General features: G+C 37.8%; 1 protein-coding gene across 1 annotated transcript in view; it reads left to right on the forward strand.

Moving 5' to 3' along the window:
• Positions 1 to 16,897, forward strand: part of tns1a (tensin 1a) — a 153,954-nt gene that overhangs the window by 14,760 nt on the left and 122,297 nt on the right. The window contains 1 exon segment of the mRNA XM_055164954.1: positions 8,087 to 8,125. Coding sequence (XP_055020929.1) covers positions 8,087 to 8,125 — 39 coding nt within the window.

A 16,897-nucleotide genomic window follows, 5' to 3' on the forward strand; every position in this document is an offset into this window, starting at 1 on the left:
ATATCAACTCAATATCTAACTAAATATTTTTATGACCAGTGTAAAAGGTGACTAATTTGAGCATTTTGTCGTTATTTTTGTTGCAGCATACCGATGTCTTCTGTGTCTATATCAAATGTAGAAAGCAGTAAACACATAAAAAAAACACTAAATGCGAGTCCAAACTTTTGACTGTTCATGTGCGTTTGGCTTGTGTCCATCTTTTGACACATCAGACTGAACCAAAACAGCGTGGTGAGCTGGCAGGGCGTAGATCCTCCTTGGAGCGTGTCTCACTCTGAATCGTCTGAGCCCTTGCCTTAGACCGTGCAGCTGTCCGGACCTTATAAGGGCCAGCCCAGCACCCATGTTCTCCTCCACGGCTCTGTGAAGTTAGTCAGTGAGACGCGCTAGAGAGGAATGTGAGATTGTCTCGATTGTACGCTCCGGGTATCATCGCTGGCTGGGATGTGAAAACAATATTCAACGATATTCCTGAAAGATCCTATATTATGCAAAACTGACGCAACACTCTCTTTGAGTGATGTTATAATGTTATTACCTCCTCAAAAACAGACCTGGAGTTGTGTTTTGTTTCATTCACATGTTTGAGTAACTTTTTTATTATTAGTCTGTTTAAATCTCCAAAGCTCAAAATGCTCCTATTCCACCTTGTGATGTCATGAAGAGGTAGTTTTCATGTTGACAGCTGCTTTTTTAGCTTTTGTTCGGTGGAGATTTGCATTTCCAGGGCTAAAAATGATCCAAATGATTCTCGAGAAGGTAGGGCTGCTCGATTATGGAAAAAGTCATTATCACGATTATTTGGGTCAACATTGAAATCACAATTGTTCAAATGATTATTTACACGATGCACTTATTCAGCATTTCTCTCTCTCAAAAAAACACCCACTTTGTTATTGATAATTTACGTAAAGCTTTCAAATTGAAAATAAATATAAGCTACAAATATGAACCTTAACATAAAATGAATAAAATATAAAATGAACATGAAATAAAGCATAGAAAAACACAAATGTATACAAAATAAACTATATATCCAGGCTGTTTTACAATCTTGATATTAAAAAAATAAAATAAATACACTTCTTTATATAAAAATATTCCAAAATAAACTTTGTTAAGCTTTAAATCCTTTCAACTGGATTATATGAGTTTGGAGATCGTTTGACACACAAATTGAGATCAGCCTAAATACGCAGGGTTTGTGTGTTAAACATGTGTGAATGAAACAAGACACAACTCCAGGTCTGTTTGTGATGAGGAAACTACTTTGTAACATGGATCAGAATATGGCGTAATATGGCTAAGGATGTTTTCGTGGGAGAATTTAGAATAGGACTAATCATCATTAGTGTGTAAATAAGGGCAAACCTCCTCGTCAAAGCCTGATCTCGTCATGTCTTGGAAGCTAAGCGGGGTTAGCACTTAGATGGGAGACCGCTGGGAATACCAAGTTCCACAGTGGGACCAAAAAAGTGCCAAAAAACAGTTGTTGTTGTGTTCTTAGGCAAGACACTTCACCCACATTGAAAGGGCTAGTATGAGAGTGCTCTGTAAAGCTCTCTGGGTGTCTTGAAAGACGTTATATAAATGCAGTGATGAATGAATGAATGAAGTGCTTTGTTAAAGGACAATGTCTTCTTCTAGCTATGTTATTTCTCATCGCATTAGCAGTAACTAAGCTTTCAAAAGTCAGATACTGATCGATACTAAAACGGGTATCGAAACTCATTTGCGCAGGTATCAATACTAAAAAAGTCCTGTTTACATGACTGAAATGAACCTTTCCTGAATAGCTGTAAAACAGGGGTCATCAAACTTGTTTCTCTGGGGGCCGCACTATCGCTCCTGACTGTGATGGGGGGCCGGGATTGGGTCGGCCGTATAACAGAATTGTATGATCCTCACAACGTAGATTATATTCTCTGAAAACCACCACACTTTCTTTACATATCAGACAAACTGCACGGTACTTGCACTGAATGAAAAAATAATCGATCGTCCACTGTTCTTTGAAAACTCTGCACTCTCTGTCAAGTTTTCGTACTTTAACAGGAGTCATTTGCTGTCCTTAACTGCACTACAGAACTCTGCACATGTGTTGACTGTGACTGTTTGATCTCGAGCTTGCAGGTGCCCAAAATTCGGCGACAAATGTAAATACGTCATATAATTATTTAAATGTAAATACTTTATATAAATATAATTTTAAAATGGAAAAAATCAACAAAATACAAGATGCCGATGAGTTATTATTTGCCAAAAAGTAATTTGAAAAATAGGTCATGACAACTTTTGTGGATTGCCTCTTTGGGCCAGTTCAAGTGGTGGGGGGCAGAGGGGCTGGGGAGCCAGTCAAAGGGGTGTGGAGGGCCGGAGACTTAGTTTGATGACCTCTGCTGAAGAGTGATCTTGAGCTGTATCAGAACAAGTATAAGAGCACATAGACTAGTATACGGCACCACTATGGAACCTACCTGGACCACTGAGGGATTACACAGATATCAGGGCACATGGGAATCGGTATTGAGTATCGACTCTTAAAAATGTGAAAAAGAGAAGTAGTTGATTTTCCGCTATTTACATTGGTCCAAACTCGTCCCTCATTTTTTTGCATTCTGAGCATCGTAATTATTAACAGCGATGAGTTTATAAGCACATTTCATCAATTTCAGCCATCGTACCACTGCTAACAACAACTAGCATGCTAACAACACACCAGTCTTACTTCCTTTGATTGAAAAGCTTTGTAACTACATGCAGACGATCTCAGTTGGACCCTAAAATTCGACTGATACGTGGACGAAAACTGAATGCAACCCTTCCTCATGTGCGCATTAAAAGTTAAGGTTTTGATCTAGTTGAGGTCTAGAAACAATAGGCACTGATGCTTATGAGACAAACAAAAATGGCTAATACATATTTTATTTTGGGGTCATAAATTGTCTAAAGATGTGCTAAACCAGAGCATATGGGAGAACAATAAGGATCTAAACTACTCAGCAACCAACAACTATGTCCATCCACCACATAAAGAGTCATTCTAATGTTACTGATTGGAGCTTAACAATAAAAACATTTATATCAGATTCAGCCCTTGCAGAATTTGGGTGAAATGTGAAATATGAATTGAAATTTGAACAGCTAAACTAAACTGCCCTGAGACAGACCCTAGGATAGTGAGGCTGCTAATTTGCATAATTTGCATAATCTGTGACCATCACCACCACTAGGAGAGGTGGGGGAAATGTCTTGCTAATGAAAAACATGATCCAAGCTGGTATCGATCCTCCAGCGTTCAAGTTGGAGAGTCACTGCTCTAACTATTGTTGCACTGTAGCAACCTTTATGCCTAATAAGACTGGTTCTCTCTATACTAGAGCTTACCAGTGACCGCCCACTCTGGTTCTGATTTATTTTTCCCATAGACTTTTAAAAAAAAATCTAAATTAAGAGTTCAAAGGCATTGCAGAGGCTAACCTAGCCTGATTCATTAGCCGGTTTCACTTCATGGAAACCATCTGACCTCCCAGCATTAGGTTTCATTCGCTCAACGGTAGGCGGGTACTTTTTAATTTAGCCAACTGCTGCTATTTGGTCGTGATGTATGTAATGCGCCGGAACGCTCAGGGTGTCCAGGTAATTGCCAGTTTCACAGTTCTTCACTGATTGGTCGGTGCACGGTCTACAACTTCCGGGGTTCTTGCAAATCGTCTAGTGTATTCTGATTCCTGACCTAGTCACTGGAGAGAAATGAAATTGAGCGGAGGCACTAGGTGGCGCCAGCCTGGCTAAGGGTGTCAAAAAAGCGAAATACTTTTATAACTTTTAAATAAAATGGTGGGTCTTGTGCTCATTAGTTACCACAGAGCTGATGATCCCCAAGCAAGCAAAAAATTTAAGTCTTGAACCGCAAGGTGGGCGGTCACTGCTGAGCTCTTTAGTAGACATTGGACTGCCTAAATAACACTTTTGTGATTTCTTAATTGTGACAATTCACATTCCTCTCTTCAGGAAAATTCATTTGATTTGATACTGTAGTTCTTTTTGTGGGAGAAATGAGACAGATTAATATGCCTATATGTTGAAACACCTGCCTGTGACTCTCCTTTCAGACCGAATAGACAAAGTGGCCAGGGCACAGTTCTTTCTGACACATACTCCTCAATTCTGGATCAAAAATGTGTACTGGAAAGCATTTTCAGTGCTTAAATTTAGATCTGCACAATATAACACAATCACACCAGAAATCATTATTTATCACAAACATCATACCACGAAGACTGCAATTATTTAGATGATGCAAAAATACATATATATATATATATATATATATATATATATATATATATATATATATATATATCCTTTTTATTCTTTAGAAATCTGGTTGCACGTGTAGTTTAGACATTCCAACATATTGTGAAATGCATGGGTTTCTTGTATATTTATCACTTCAGTCTTCTCAAGTGTCGAACAGAATCCTCTTTTTGAAACATGTATCACAAAAGTAACTGCAGTACTTGTCACAACCCAACGGCTCCAGCCCTGGCCCCAGTATTTCCACTTCACCGCAGTATCATTGTAGCGAGCAGTGGACTGATGCCATCTCCTTGCACATCATCATGCACAGACAGCCTCATAGGCCTATTACACTGTATTCTGATAGGCCCGCTGATAACATTACAAAGTCCCCCAGTCTTTTGTTTGTCCAGATCCCACTCATTACTGCTTCCTTCCTGCCAGCCTCTGCAGTCCGCTGATAGCCCCCCTCTCATCTCCCTGATCCATCAACACTGAGAACTGTTGTAAATTCGAGCACGTATACAGCTTTGAATTCAAAATACAGCCAAATACGAGAACATTCACGCCGCTCCTGTTTGCTAGCGCTAATCACTCATGCCGGCGGCGACACGTAGGGGCCTCTGCGCTGTCACCGATAGCTCGAGTTTGTTTTGCAGAATTGGCCCCTGACGCAGAAAAAACGCTATTTTAAGACGGGGCCGTTGCAACATCAGGAAATCAAAGACAGTCTAATTTAGAGGTGGGATATTATGGGGAAGTGCTGTTGCTAAGAGGTGCAGTTAGTGTGCTGACCAGTGTGGAGGAAGCTGAAGAGGGAAAGATGCACAAATCTGTATCAAAATCACTACATTTGAAGCATTATAAGAAACTCTTTAAGTACATTTTAAACAGGTACTTTAATTACTTTTACTCAAGTAGAATTTTCATGTGATACTTTTACGTGAGTATTTTTTTGCTCTGGTATCTGTACGATTACGTAACACAATGTAATACTTTTCTCACCACTGGCTGTACTTACTGCTCTGAACAAACCTAGAAAAACATGCATCTTACTCTGAAAGGGCTCAACGTCCACCAACCTGACTCCTCCTGCTTGTTTCCATGGAAATGTCGTTCCTTGGGTTATAATCCTTCACAGTATGGTAAAAAAATATATATATTTGTTGATGATTTATCTGTCTCTATGGAAAATTTTTCGAAGTATGGTTTTAATGTTCTGTTTCCATGGAAGTGACATGGCACCTGCACAAAGATATATACGGTATCTTTAAAGAAATTCTGCAGAATCTTAAAAAATGAAAAAACGAAAAGAAAATTGCAGGGACCACACTTTACATTAAAGTTGCACCGTGTAACTTTGCTGGTGGAGGGCCCGCCACTCGCTTACCTCTGTGGAATGTTATTATTTGCTTTTGGAATGTGTGTAAAATCCCTCAGTCGTGAAGGTAGAATCCATGGCAAAGAGAAATTCAATTTATCAACTGGACAAAAGTTTATTTGTTCAAATACGTTTCATTTCGCAGCTCATCCAAGCAGTTTGGATGAGCTGCAAAACATAGTCAACCAAATAAACTTTTGTCCTGTTGACAAATTGAATTTCTCCTTTGCCATTGCTTGGAATGTTTCACAGTATGGCATTAAGCTTATCTATCTCCATGAAGACACAAATGTGATGCCAGCGAGCCAAGTTTCAGGTCAGATCTGGGATGGTTTTTCAAGTTTTTCAAAGTATTTTGGAGAAATAATAAGAAGAAAATGAATAAATGCAAAATGGATAAGTTTAATGCCATACTGTGGAGCATTCCAAAGCTAAAGTATGGAATAGGCGACAATAGCTCAGTTGGTAAGAGCGTTTGTCCACTGATCAGAAGCTTGGAGGTTTGAAGTTGGTTGAGCGCTCAGATCCACTGACCTACAGGTTGGTGGTGCAATTCCAGCTCCCACGGATGAATGCTGTTGTTGTGTCCTTGAGAAAGACACTAGGGGCAACCCACCTTGCCCCTAGTGTCTGCATGCGCTGGTGTATGACTGTGTGTGAATGGGTAAGTGGTTCCTTGATGCAAAGTTTTGAAGGTGGAAAAGCATGTATAAAAATTTTACAATTTCTATAGCAAGGCAAGCAGGTAACGGACCCTCCACCTGGAAGTTACACACGCCATTTTCTTCTTTGTAAGCAAAATTATGAAACCATAAAACATGTAAACAAGCAGGTCCAATAGTTTTAATAATAATACATCATTAACAAAGACCATTTAAAGTGACCCCAACCTCACCCGACACGCTGGATATCATACAGTGTGGAGAGACAGGGTCATTGCAGGTCAGTGAACACCTCATGGTCCTAGTGCCCCCTCTATCATCACATGTGACCAACACCACAGCTTACATTATCACATGACCTGTTAAATACGAGTTAAAGTACTTTGAAAACGTTTGATGAAGCTATAGAAGTCTGTAAAGAGTTCATCTTCAAAGCTGTTTTTCATTTTGACTTTTCAGCATTTCAGAGTTTTTTCCCATGTACCGAAAATACCCAGGCATATTTTAAGAGGCGGACAGTTATAAATGTTACATAAGTACACAGTTGGATTGGGGTAGGCAGTACTTTCTCAGTGTGTTTTCTTTATCACAATGGATTTCATTTATAGCACGCTTTTGGGTACAAAATTGTGTAAGAGTAAGTTGTATTACTCAAAACTTGAAGCAGTCGTAGTGTTGGTGGAACTGGTAGTTTGAACCATGAATAAAAGTAATATTGTTATTGCTATAAGTAGAAGTAATAATTAAGTAGTAATCGAGATTTAACACCACACTATGAAACTTTTTAGACATAAAATAGACTAAAATTAAAGCTTTTTTGTGTAGAAACACGTGTTGTTACAGTGAGCCGGCTTGCATCTCCACAAACCTGACTCTTGTTTGGCCTGGAGGAGGGCGTAGTGCTGTTCGTTTCCATGGAACTCTCATTCCTTTGGTTGTAATATTCGACATTATGGCATAAATCCTGTATCTCTCCATGGAGAATGTTTTGAACTATGGATTTAGTTTTGTCTTTCCACGGAATCATGCCACCTCCAGAAAGTTCCATGTTTAAGACTTAATATTTTTAATCTCAAAATGTTTCACAGTCTCATCTGCATTATGAAATACAAAAAAGGAACTCTGAAATTCTCAATATATATTTGGTTCTTAAAAGTATCGCACACATTTACTTTGAAGCATTTTAGCTGTAATTACTCTTAACAATCCTATATTATGCAAAATGGACTCTTCTGAGCTTTAAGTCATGTTATAATGTTGTTACCAAAACATAGCTGGAGTTGTGTTTTGTTTCATTCACACGTGTTTGAGTAATGTTTTCGTATTAGTCTGGCTAGATCTTCACAGCTCAAGATGCTCTGTTCCACCTTCTGATGTCATGAAGCAGTAGTTTTCAACTGCTTTAGTTCAGTAGAGACTGAAAATTCCAGATCTGACATCATCCAAAAGGTTCTACTGAAAGTGCATGGAGTTTAAAAACACAGTGGAGCACTTCCTGTGTTCCTGTGTTTTCTGCTTGAGAAGAACCCTAAATATGCAGGGTTTGTGCGATAAACACGTGAAGCAAAAAAACTCCACACAACTCCAGGTCTGTTTGCGATGGAAACAACTTAACACGAATATATAAAAATAGTGTAAACATGGGTCCTTTAAACAACTTCAAATTTCAGTATCTCTGCATAGTATTAATAACAACATATACTTCATATATATTTTCTTTTTCTCTTGTGTTTTCCAGGTGACCACGGCGTGTCAGACGAGCACCAACTATGAGCTGGTGAGTAGACACATTGCACGCGTGTGGCTCTTACGACCGCTTGACCCCTACGATCCCCCTCAACGCTTCCCGGCACTGGGACACGCACAGACAGACGGAAGGGAAGGGGGGGTCAGGAGGTCAGGGGTCAAAGGTCAGAACCATCATCGCTTCCTCTGCTTCCCCTGTGGAATACCGCACATCAAGGCCACTGTCTGTTCTGTCTGACTCTTGGGTTACTTACTGTGCAACGTGATCGAATAGAATGCAGGTTTTTCTTGGTTAGTTATGTTAGTTAGGGCTCGTGTTACGCTATTTTCTGATCTTCATTATAATTTGAGCTTTGGTGATGTAGCAAGACTAATGATAAAAGATTTCTCAAACATATGTGAATGTTTGCGATAAGGAAACAACATTATAACATACAGTAGATCAGAAAATAGCATAATATGAGTGCTTTTATAGTAATGCTCCTGTCTACTTTCACTCAGGATTTTCCCATCAAATCGCACTTTTATATGATCAAATTATGTGATTATGGTAATTACTATAAACCACTTTACAATCTATAATATCCACACTGGTTTTTATGGCTCCAGTATCCGAGCTGTGACCAAATAGGGCACATTCCTTCTCCGCAGTCCCTCTCGGTGCTCTGGACCGGGCTCATAAACAGTCCCCCATGTGTTTACAGAGATGCTCCTCCACATGCATCACTGTCACGGCCTTTACTGCTCCCCTCTTCCTCTCCTCTGTTTGCTCATTCTACCTTTTAAGACACCATTCCTAACTTATAGCTTCCACGGGTTATTTGTGCCCTTCCGCTCGACTGAAGGCACCAAAGCTTTGGTCTTTTTGCGGATGATTAATGTGGTATCAACAGTGGTGGAAGGTAATGAGATAAAAGTAGTAAAGTACTGTACTTAAGTAAACACTTTCAGTATCTGTACTTTACTTTAGATTTTAAAATGGATGCGTTTTAGTTTTACTTTTACTACATTTGAGAACAGGTGTCTGTACTTTCCACTCCACTATATTTTTGAACAGGAAAAGTAAAAGTATTTTTTACTTTTTAAGTATTTTTTTGAGAGCTGCTGAATGTTGATTTTTTTTAACACATTTGTAGTTTGAGCAAATACAAATATACAACAAATAAAAACCGCTAGGAAAAAAGTATTAAGTTGTTTATGTTTAACAAAATTATGCTCAAATCCGAATCAAAATCACTACATTTGAAGTTTTATTAGATGTAAAAAAAAATCTTTGAGAGATTCTTTAATACTTTTACTTTTACTTAAGTATTTTTTTCCTCCTTTATCTGTACTTTTACTTCCACCACTGGTTATCAATGAATTCTTTTTCTCCCTTTTTGAAATGTCATGTATTGAAAAGTAGGACGACAACACAAAAATCAGAAAGTTATGTTGGGGTTATTGAATATTTTGGCAAATTGTGAGTGGATATTGAAAAAAATATATATATATATATATATATATATTTAATAGAAAAATTTCATAAACACAGTAATGATTGACTTGCCCCTGGTGTATTCTCACATTTCGCCACTAGTTGCTACCTACATTGCTGCTGCCTGACATCTACTGGTTAAAAAAAAAAAATCACATAAAATAAACCACAGATGGTAGTTTTAATCTGGAAACTGCCTCATCACATGTGAAATGCAGTAAAACAATAGAATTATAATGGGTCCTAATGTTGACCCTTGTGGAACACCACTCATAAACAATGGAAATAGTAAAAATATTAGTATGGTTTTCCACAGTTTTAATCATTCACAAATTGATGAAGGTTACGGATAGTAACCCTAATAAACTGTGTTATTCTGAATTTGCTAATCCTAAGAATACTTGTTAATATAATAATACTTCGAAGAATACATCCTAATATTCTTAACCTAACCAACATTGACTAGATAATATGAGGGATTTCTAATTCACTTTGGAGTTTAAATTTGTGCATTTTGAAATGGACTAAGAGAGGTGTAGTTCTTTAAGTGTCTACCTATGAACTGGAAAGTAAATGGTTCAATTCTGGCCCATGGTCATGTACTGCTGTTTATAAGCCAGTGGGCAAGACACCTCACCTTAGTCACAGTATTTTCTTCATCAGTATTTTATCAGGAAAGGCGTCTGATGTAAATCTCTAGGTAAACTAAAGTAAACTAAGTCAAACTGATAATACTAGTGAAAAATGTTATTATTACCTCTGCCAAGGAGGTTATGTTTTTGCCGGCGTTTGTCTGTTTGTTTGTTTGTTTGTTTGTCTGTTAGCAACATAACTCAAAAAGTTATGGACCGATTTTGATGAAATTTTCAGGATTTGTTGGAAATGTGAAAAGGAAGAACTGATTTCATTTTGGGGGTGATCCGTAAGAAATCCTGGATTCTGGATCACTTTGAAATTTTAGTTAACATTGTGGTAAATGGGGCCAAAAATTTGGTTTCTCAATATCTCGGTTAATTATTGACCAAACCCCATGAAATCTGACTCAGGGATGGACAATGGGATCCTCTTTCATATTCCAAAGGCTGATCCGGATCTGATCCAGAAGACTGATTTTATCGCAATTTATATAAAAAATGGGGGTAGTCCTTGGCGGAGGTCTGCGCTCTCTGAGTGCTTTTCTAGTTATAATGAGGCGCAGTGTGTAACTTTTTTGGTGGAGGGTCCATCAACGCTTTTCTCCGTGAAGATGCAATTGCTTTGTCTGGAATGCTCCACTTTATGGCATTAAACCTTTCTATCGCCATGGAGACCAAACCGGACCAAGTTACAGATCAAATGGTGTCAGAATGTTTGTTTTTCTAGGTATTTTTGAGCTTTAAAACCACCTGTAATTGAGTAAATGTAACGTAGAGTTGTTTAAGGTCATACTGTGGAACATTCCAGGCTGAGCAGTGACATCCCCACACAGACAAGCATTTGACGGTCCTTGTCCCAGAAAAGTTACACAACGCGCCTTCGGAATTCTCTTTTCAACATCCACGATTTGCTCAAATACGACATACCCGCATACAGTAGATCCTCTCCCCTGACCCCTCTCTGTTCCTCCTCTGTTGTTTCTTCCTCCTGACGGTGGTGTGACAGAAACAATGACTAACCCGGTGCTCCGTCTGGCTCTCTCCCTCTCTTTCTCTCTCTTCCTCTCCCTCTCTGTCTCTTTCTCTCTCTCCAGCCTCCCACTCCGCAGCTGCCTTTAAAGCATGTAGATACTCCGGTAAGTACGGCTCCTCTCCTCCTACACATGCTTTAAGAGCTGCCCATTCATTTAGACGGGATATTACTATGGCATTCTATATGACATAATAATATCCACGGAACTCTATCTTTCTAACTGTCTGATCTGGGCCTTACTTTGAAATGTTGCACTATATACTGTATGTATTTTGATGCTTCTAGAATATGCTGTGTTAGTTTGTGCATTTGTCTACATTGCTATTGCTTTTTGTGTGTAGCAAATTTGAGTATTCCTATTTTTTTAATAAGACTTAAAGCAGATCTATTATGCAAAATCTGTCATAGCTGTTTCCGTTTTTCATTTACCTTAGTAACTTATTGTAGTGATTTGTGCATGTTTGCGCTATCTTTAACTGTTTTTTCTCAAGATGCCACTTCACCGTTCAATTTCCGATACTGCTCTTTATTTACTTCGTCTGTTTTGTTATGTGTAGGATTCGGCAGCGTCACATAGTCATTTTGGTAGAAATGAAAAATAATCAGAGGTGATCTGCAGCTATATATAAAAGGTGCCGACAATTTTGCCGCTCTTTGTCGTGATTGTGTTTACAACATCGTCAACTCCCAAGGGGCAGCAAAGTTAGCAGACTTCGGTTTTCATTTTAGATTACTTTAAAATGTCCAAATGATAACATAATGATCCACTGATGTCACAGATTATAACTATACAGCAAAAGTTAATTTATAATGTTCAAATAGTTTATTAAGAGTGATTCAGGCTTAGTAGCTGCTTAATTGAGTAGGAGTTAGTGTATTCATTAGAGTTACTAAGCCTGGATCATTCTTTATAAACTGTTTTTTATTCTTTACGTTTTGCTTTATTAAGATAACTAATACTTACAATAATTCTGTGTGTTAACCCAAATTTGTGTTTTGACTCAACTTGACTTAACAATATTTTAACCTGAAGCCAAAACATTGTGAATTTTACTTTATTAGAAGTCCTGTACTAGACTCAAAAATGAATTGCTGACCATAACAAATATCTGACGTCATCTTTTTCATTGAAGTATTTTATGGTAAATAAACAAATATATTTTAAATAGATCATATTAACATATACATGTGTTGGATCATCAAAAAATAATTTAGTAGTAACAACATTAAATAATATATTCATTTATATTTTTATCATGAGTGTGGATGTGCTCATTGGATTGAAGGTTAATACTTTCTCCAGCCACAATGAGTATTTTTATTAGTTAGAAGTCAAGCCATGTACATCTTCAAAGCTCAAAAAGCTCTTTTCCACCTTGTGATGTCATGAAGTGGTAGTGTTCAAATGAACAGGTCCTTTTAACTTACATTAGGGGCAATTCCAGGGCTGAAATGATCCAAATGATTCTAGTGAAGATATGTGGAGTTTAAACACACATTGTTGCACTTCGTATTACCACATGACATCACAAAGTGGAACACATTGTTTTCAGTTTGAGAGAAGAACTCAGCCTAAATATGCAAAGTTTGTGTGTTAAACTTGTGTGAATGAAACAAAACACTCCACAAAAACTCCAGGTATGTTTGCGACAAAGAAACAACATTATAATATAGATCAGAACACTGTGCAATATGAACCCTTTAAAGCAAAGTTAAAATAAGAAAGAAAAAGAAGTGCAAAAATTGTGTTAAAATCAAAATTAGAATCTCAAAGTATGACTTGCATCTAATTTGGATTCTAATCAAATCATTTTGAATCATTTTGGTTTTGTGGGTTTGTGATACTCAACATTTTCACACCAAGGCACTACATTTACCCAAACCTGGACTTAAACTGGACCAAAATAGTATCTTATAAACACATTGAAGTAGTAAAGTACAGTTTAGCATACTCCGCATTTTAACACTACAATAATGGCTGCCTATTTTTCTCTGTGGTGACTAGCAGCTGCTGTAGTTACTTGTATTTGATTTCTCATTCAGATTGGTATTAACTCATCACAGGGCTTGTCCAAACTGTTTTGAGTCTACTTAGCGGTTGTCAGGATGAGAAAACAAAAGCCCCATCTTTGTTTTGGCTAGTTTTGTGGATGTAGCATTAGTCACCGTTGAGCTGTCATTCCAAATAATTCAGGGAGTCTAACCCTTTTCCACACAGAGAAAAACAATACGCCTTTATCAAACAAATACCAAGTTACGGAGAAGAAACAGTATATCTGGGTACTTGACATGACTGGGTACTCGCATTTTTGGCATAATCACTTTAAACAACTTTCTAAATAATGTTTTTCTTCCCCCAAAATTCATCTCAACTATGCACAAACATGTATTCTATAATTTACATATAGTTTTACAATCACATTCTTGTCTCTTTGATAATATTACACATTTATCACTACTGTAAAGGTGCATTGTGTAACTTTTCTGCTGGAAGGTCTGCCAAATGCTTTTCTCCTTATGGATGTTATTGTTTTGTCTGGAATGTTTCACAGTATGGTATTAAAAACCTTTCTATCTTCATGGAGACCAAACCAGACTAAGTTACAGGTCAGATCTGTGGAGAGGTGAACCCGCTCACAGTCAGAATGCCTGTTTTTGTAGGTATTTTTGAGCAGTAAATCCACATGTAATTGAGTAAATCTGAGGTAGAGCTGTTTAATGTCACACTGTGGAATATTCCAGGCAGAGCAATGACGTATCCATAGAAACAAGCAGGTGATGGGCCCCCAGCCAAAAAGTTACACCATGCACCTTTAATGTTTTGGCGATTCTCAGATTTTAACTTGGGTGATAATACTGTCGTAAATATACCGTATCTTCGTAAATATAAATTATAGTTTAACACCAATCAAGAGGCAATTTGCGTATAAAATTTGCAAAGAAAAGTTGAAAAACATGTTGAAAATAAGTAAGAAAATAAACAGGAAGTACAGAGTTCTATTTTAGACCTGTTGACATTCTGTCCAAAAATTTGTCACAAACACATTTTTCTGATACTTTAAACATGAAACAAAGTAAAGGTGTTTTCTTATATTTTTTATTTGTCACATAATAATTTCTGTGTACATTAGAGCAGTTTTGCCGCAGTGTACCACATGGTTGCTAGGTAACAGTTATAGAATTTCCTATTCCTGTTTTGAGCCTAAAATAATGCTAAATTGGGAGAAAAAAACTTGTCATATGCGCTTAAATTTTTTGATTAGGGGTCTGTCACCTGCTTGTTTCTATGGAGATGTCATCACTCGTGGAATGTTCCACAGTGTGACATTAAACAGCTCTGTCTTACATTTATTCAATTACAGGTGTTTCGATAGCTCAAAAAATACCTAGAAAAACAGACATTCTGACTGTGAATTGGGTCGCCTCTCCACAGATCTGACCTGAAGATAGAAAGCTTTAATGTCATACTGTGAAACATTCCAATAGCAATAAAATCTCCATGGAGAAAAGCATCTGACAGAGCTTCCTGCAGAAAAGCTACACAATGCACCTTTAAATCATTCATTCAAGTTTTCTGACAGGGCTGACAGGAGAGGTCATACCACAGGGCACGTTCAAATGTCTAGAATTAAAACCATTACATGAAAAATAATGTGATGTTTGTGTAACGGCTTTTTTACAATTTACAAAGTTGTAGAACAGATTTTTTGCAACCCCAGACGTTAATTATCCATCTACTGTTTCCCAAATTTGGATATTACCTTCACATGGTCTAATACAGGATGCCAGCTTTAGAATATAGGCTCAGAATTTGGCGTAAACAACTCAAAACCATGCATCCGTCCGGTCTAGAGGTTGCACCACCATGCCATATTCCAAGTCTCTTAAATAACCATAATATCATAAGCGTGGCGGTTTAGTGGTCAGGTCTGTTACCTCATATCCAGAAGATCCCAGGTTCAGTTTGGTCACTGTTCAACTTGTAATGATCTAATGCCTGAGAAATGAGTCAGTCAAGAGTTACATAGATACGGGCTGGGCCGTGTTGCTTCTGTCATGATGTATTTTCAGATGATGTCTTCAACGTTCCCTGGGGGTGAGATGCTAACCGTAAGCACTGCTCTATCTGAGGTGTGTTAGGCTTTAATTTGAGCTTTATCTTAACACAGTCTGACTAGAAAGAGCTCATTTAGTTGGAACTACAACACACAAGTCTCTCACACATAAAATAGTCTTTCAGTTGGTCACTTTAATTTTTTTGGTTGAAAGTCAAATTCCTAAACAGGACCATGAACGCTTGTATTGATCACACGCTCCTGAAAATGTGTTGTTTAAATCTGTTTTGTGTTTTTTCTTGACTTTTCAGACGATCTTAAAACTTTTTTAAAACTTTACTAATGTCTGCATTGTGTCGCTACGGTAACTACAGAAACATTCCACCATAGTAATACACGTAGAGCACCCCCACTTTTTCCTTAGCATGATGTCTCTGTAAAGTATCAATATAACATCTAAAGCCATTTGGACACAGACTAAGGTAGCTCTACTGATGCTATAAACAGTCACATTTCTTTATGTACTTTGGCGTTGCAACGCTGAAACTTCCCCCAGCTTCTTTTATCTTAAAGGGACTGTATTATTGAGATAGAATTTATAACTACAAAATGTTTTGTTTAGCGTTATGTTGTCAATTAAGTATGCATGTTTTTTTGTTACCCTTAAAGGGACAGTCCGGAATTTTGGACCTAGGACCTCATTTCCTAGTGAGCCAGAGTGCTGAAGACGTGTGGAGACACATTTTTAAATAATCCATCCAGTTCTTGTATTTGCAGAGGTCGCTGGTGCTAGGCTAGTGCATGTCAATGGCCATAGTTAGCCTGCCACTAGAAACAGTCTTACCCACTCCACAAAGCACCCGAAGTAAATCTGTTATTACGCCAGACTGTCGATGTGAATGTCTGTGTTGATAGAATCATTTTAGAAGTAAAACCAACCTTAAATTAGAAGGTTTTATGTCTGAGCAGCAGCAGTGAGTTGTACTTCCTGACAGAAAGCTTGGCAGCGGCGGACTGACATCACCTAGCACCTATCTTACCGGCAAAGTAAAATTCCGCTGCTGCTGAGAAAATAGTCCCTCAACATGCAACAATTCATGAGGTACAAGGTTAGTTTTATTTCAAACATTATTCTATCAACACAGAGATTTACATGGACAGCCTGGTGTAATAATAGATTTGCTTCGGGTGTTTTGTGGAGTGGGTGAGACTGTTTTTAGTGGCAGGATAACTATGGCCATTGACATGCACTAGCCTAGCACCAGCGACCTCTGCAAATACAAGGACTGGATGGAATATTTCAAAAAGTGTCTCCGCATGTCTCCAACACTCTGGCTCACTAGGAATTGAGGTCTTATGTCCAAAATTCCAGACTGTCCCTTTGAGAATTTGGCTGTATTGCCCTAACCTTTTATATAGAAGGATAAGACTATTTTCTTTCCAACTTTATTACTCTTAATTCATTTTACCTCAGCAAAGTCAAACATTATTATAAGACCAATCTCTATGCTTAATATTGTTATTTAGGACTGTGGTCAACTTAAGAAATTCTTGGTGGACTTAAGACATGTCCTGCTGATTGACTGGTCGATTAAAAAGATGG

Source organism: Boleophthalmus pectinirostris, unplaced genomic scaffold (assembly GCF_026225935.1).
Source record: "Boleophthalmus pectinirostris isolate CB_2022bp ecotype Guang Dong unplaced genomic scaffold, ASM2622593v1 HiC_scaffold_11, whole genome shotgun sequence".
Taxonomy (NCBI): Eukaryota; Metazoa; Chordata; class Actinopteri; order Gobiiformes; family Gobiidae; genus Boleophthalmus; species Boleophthalmus pectinirostris.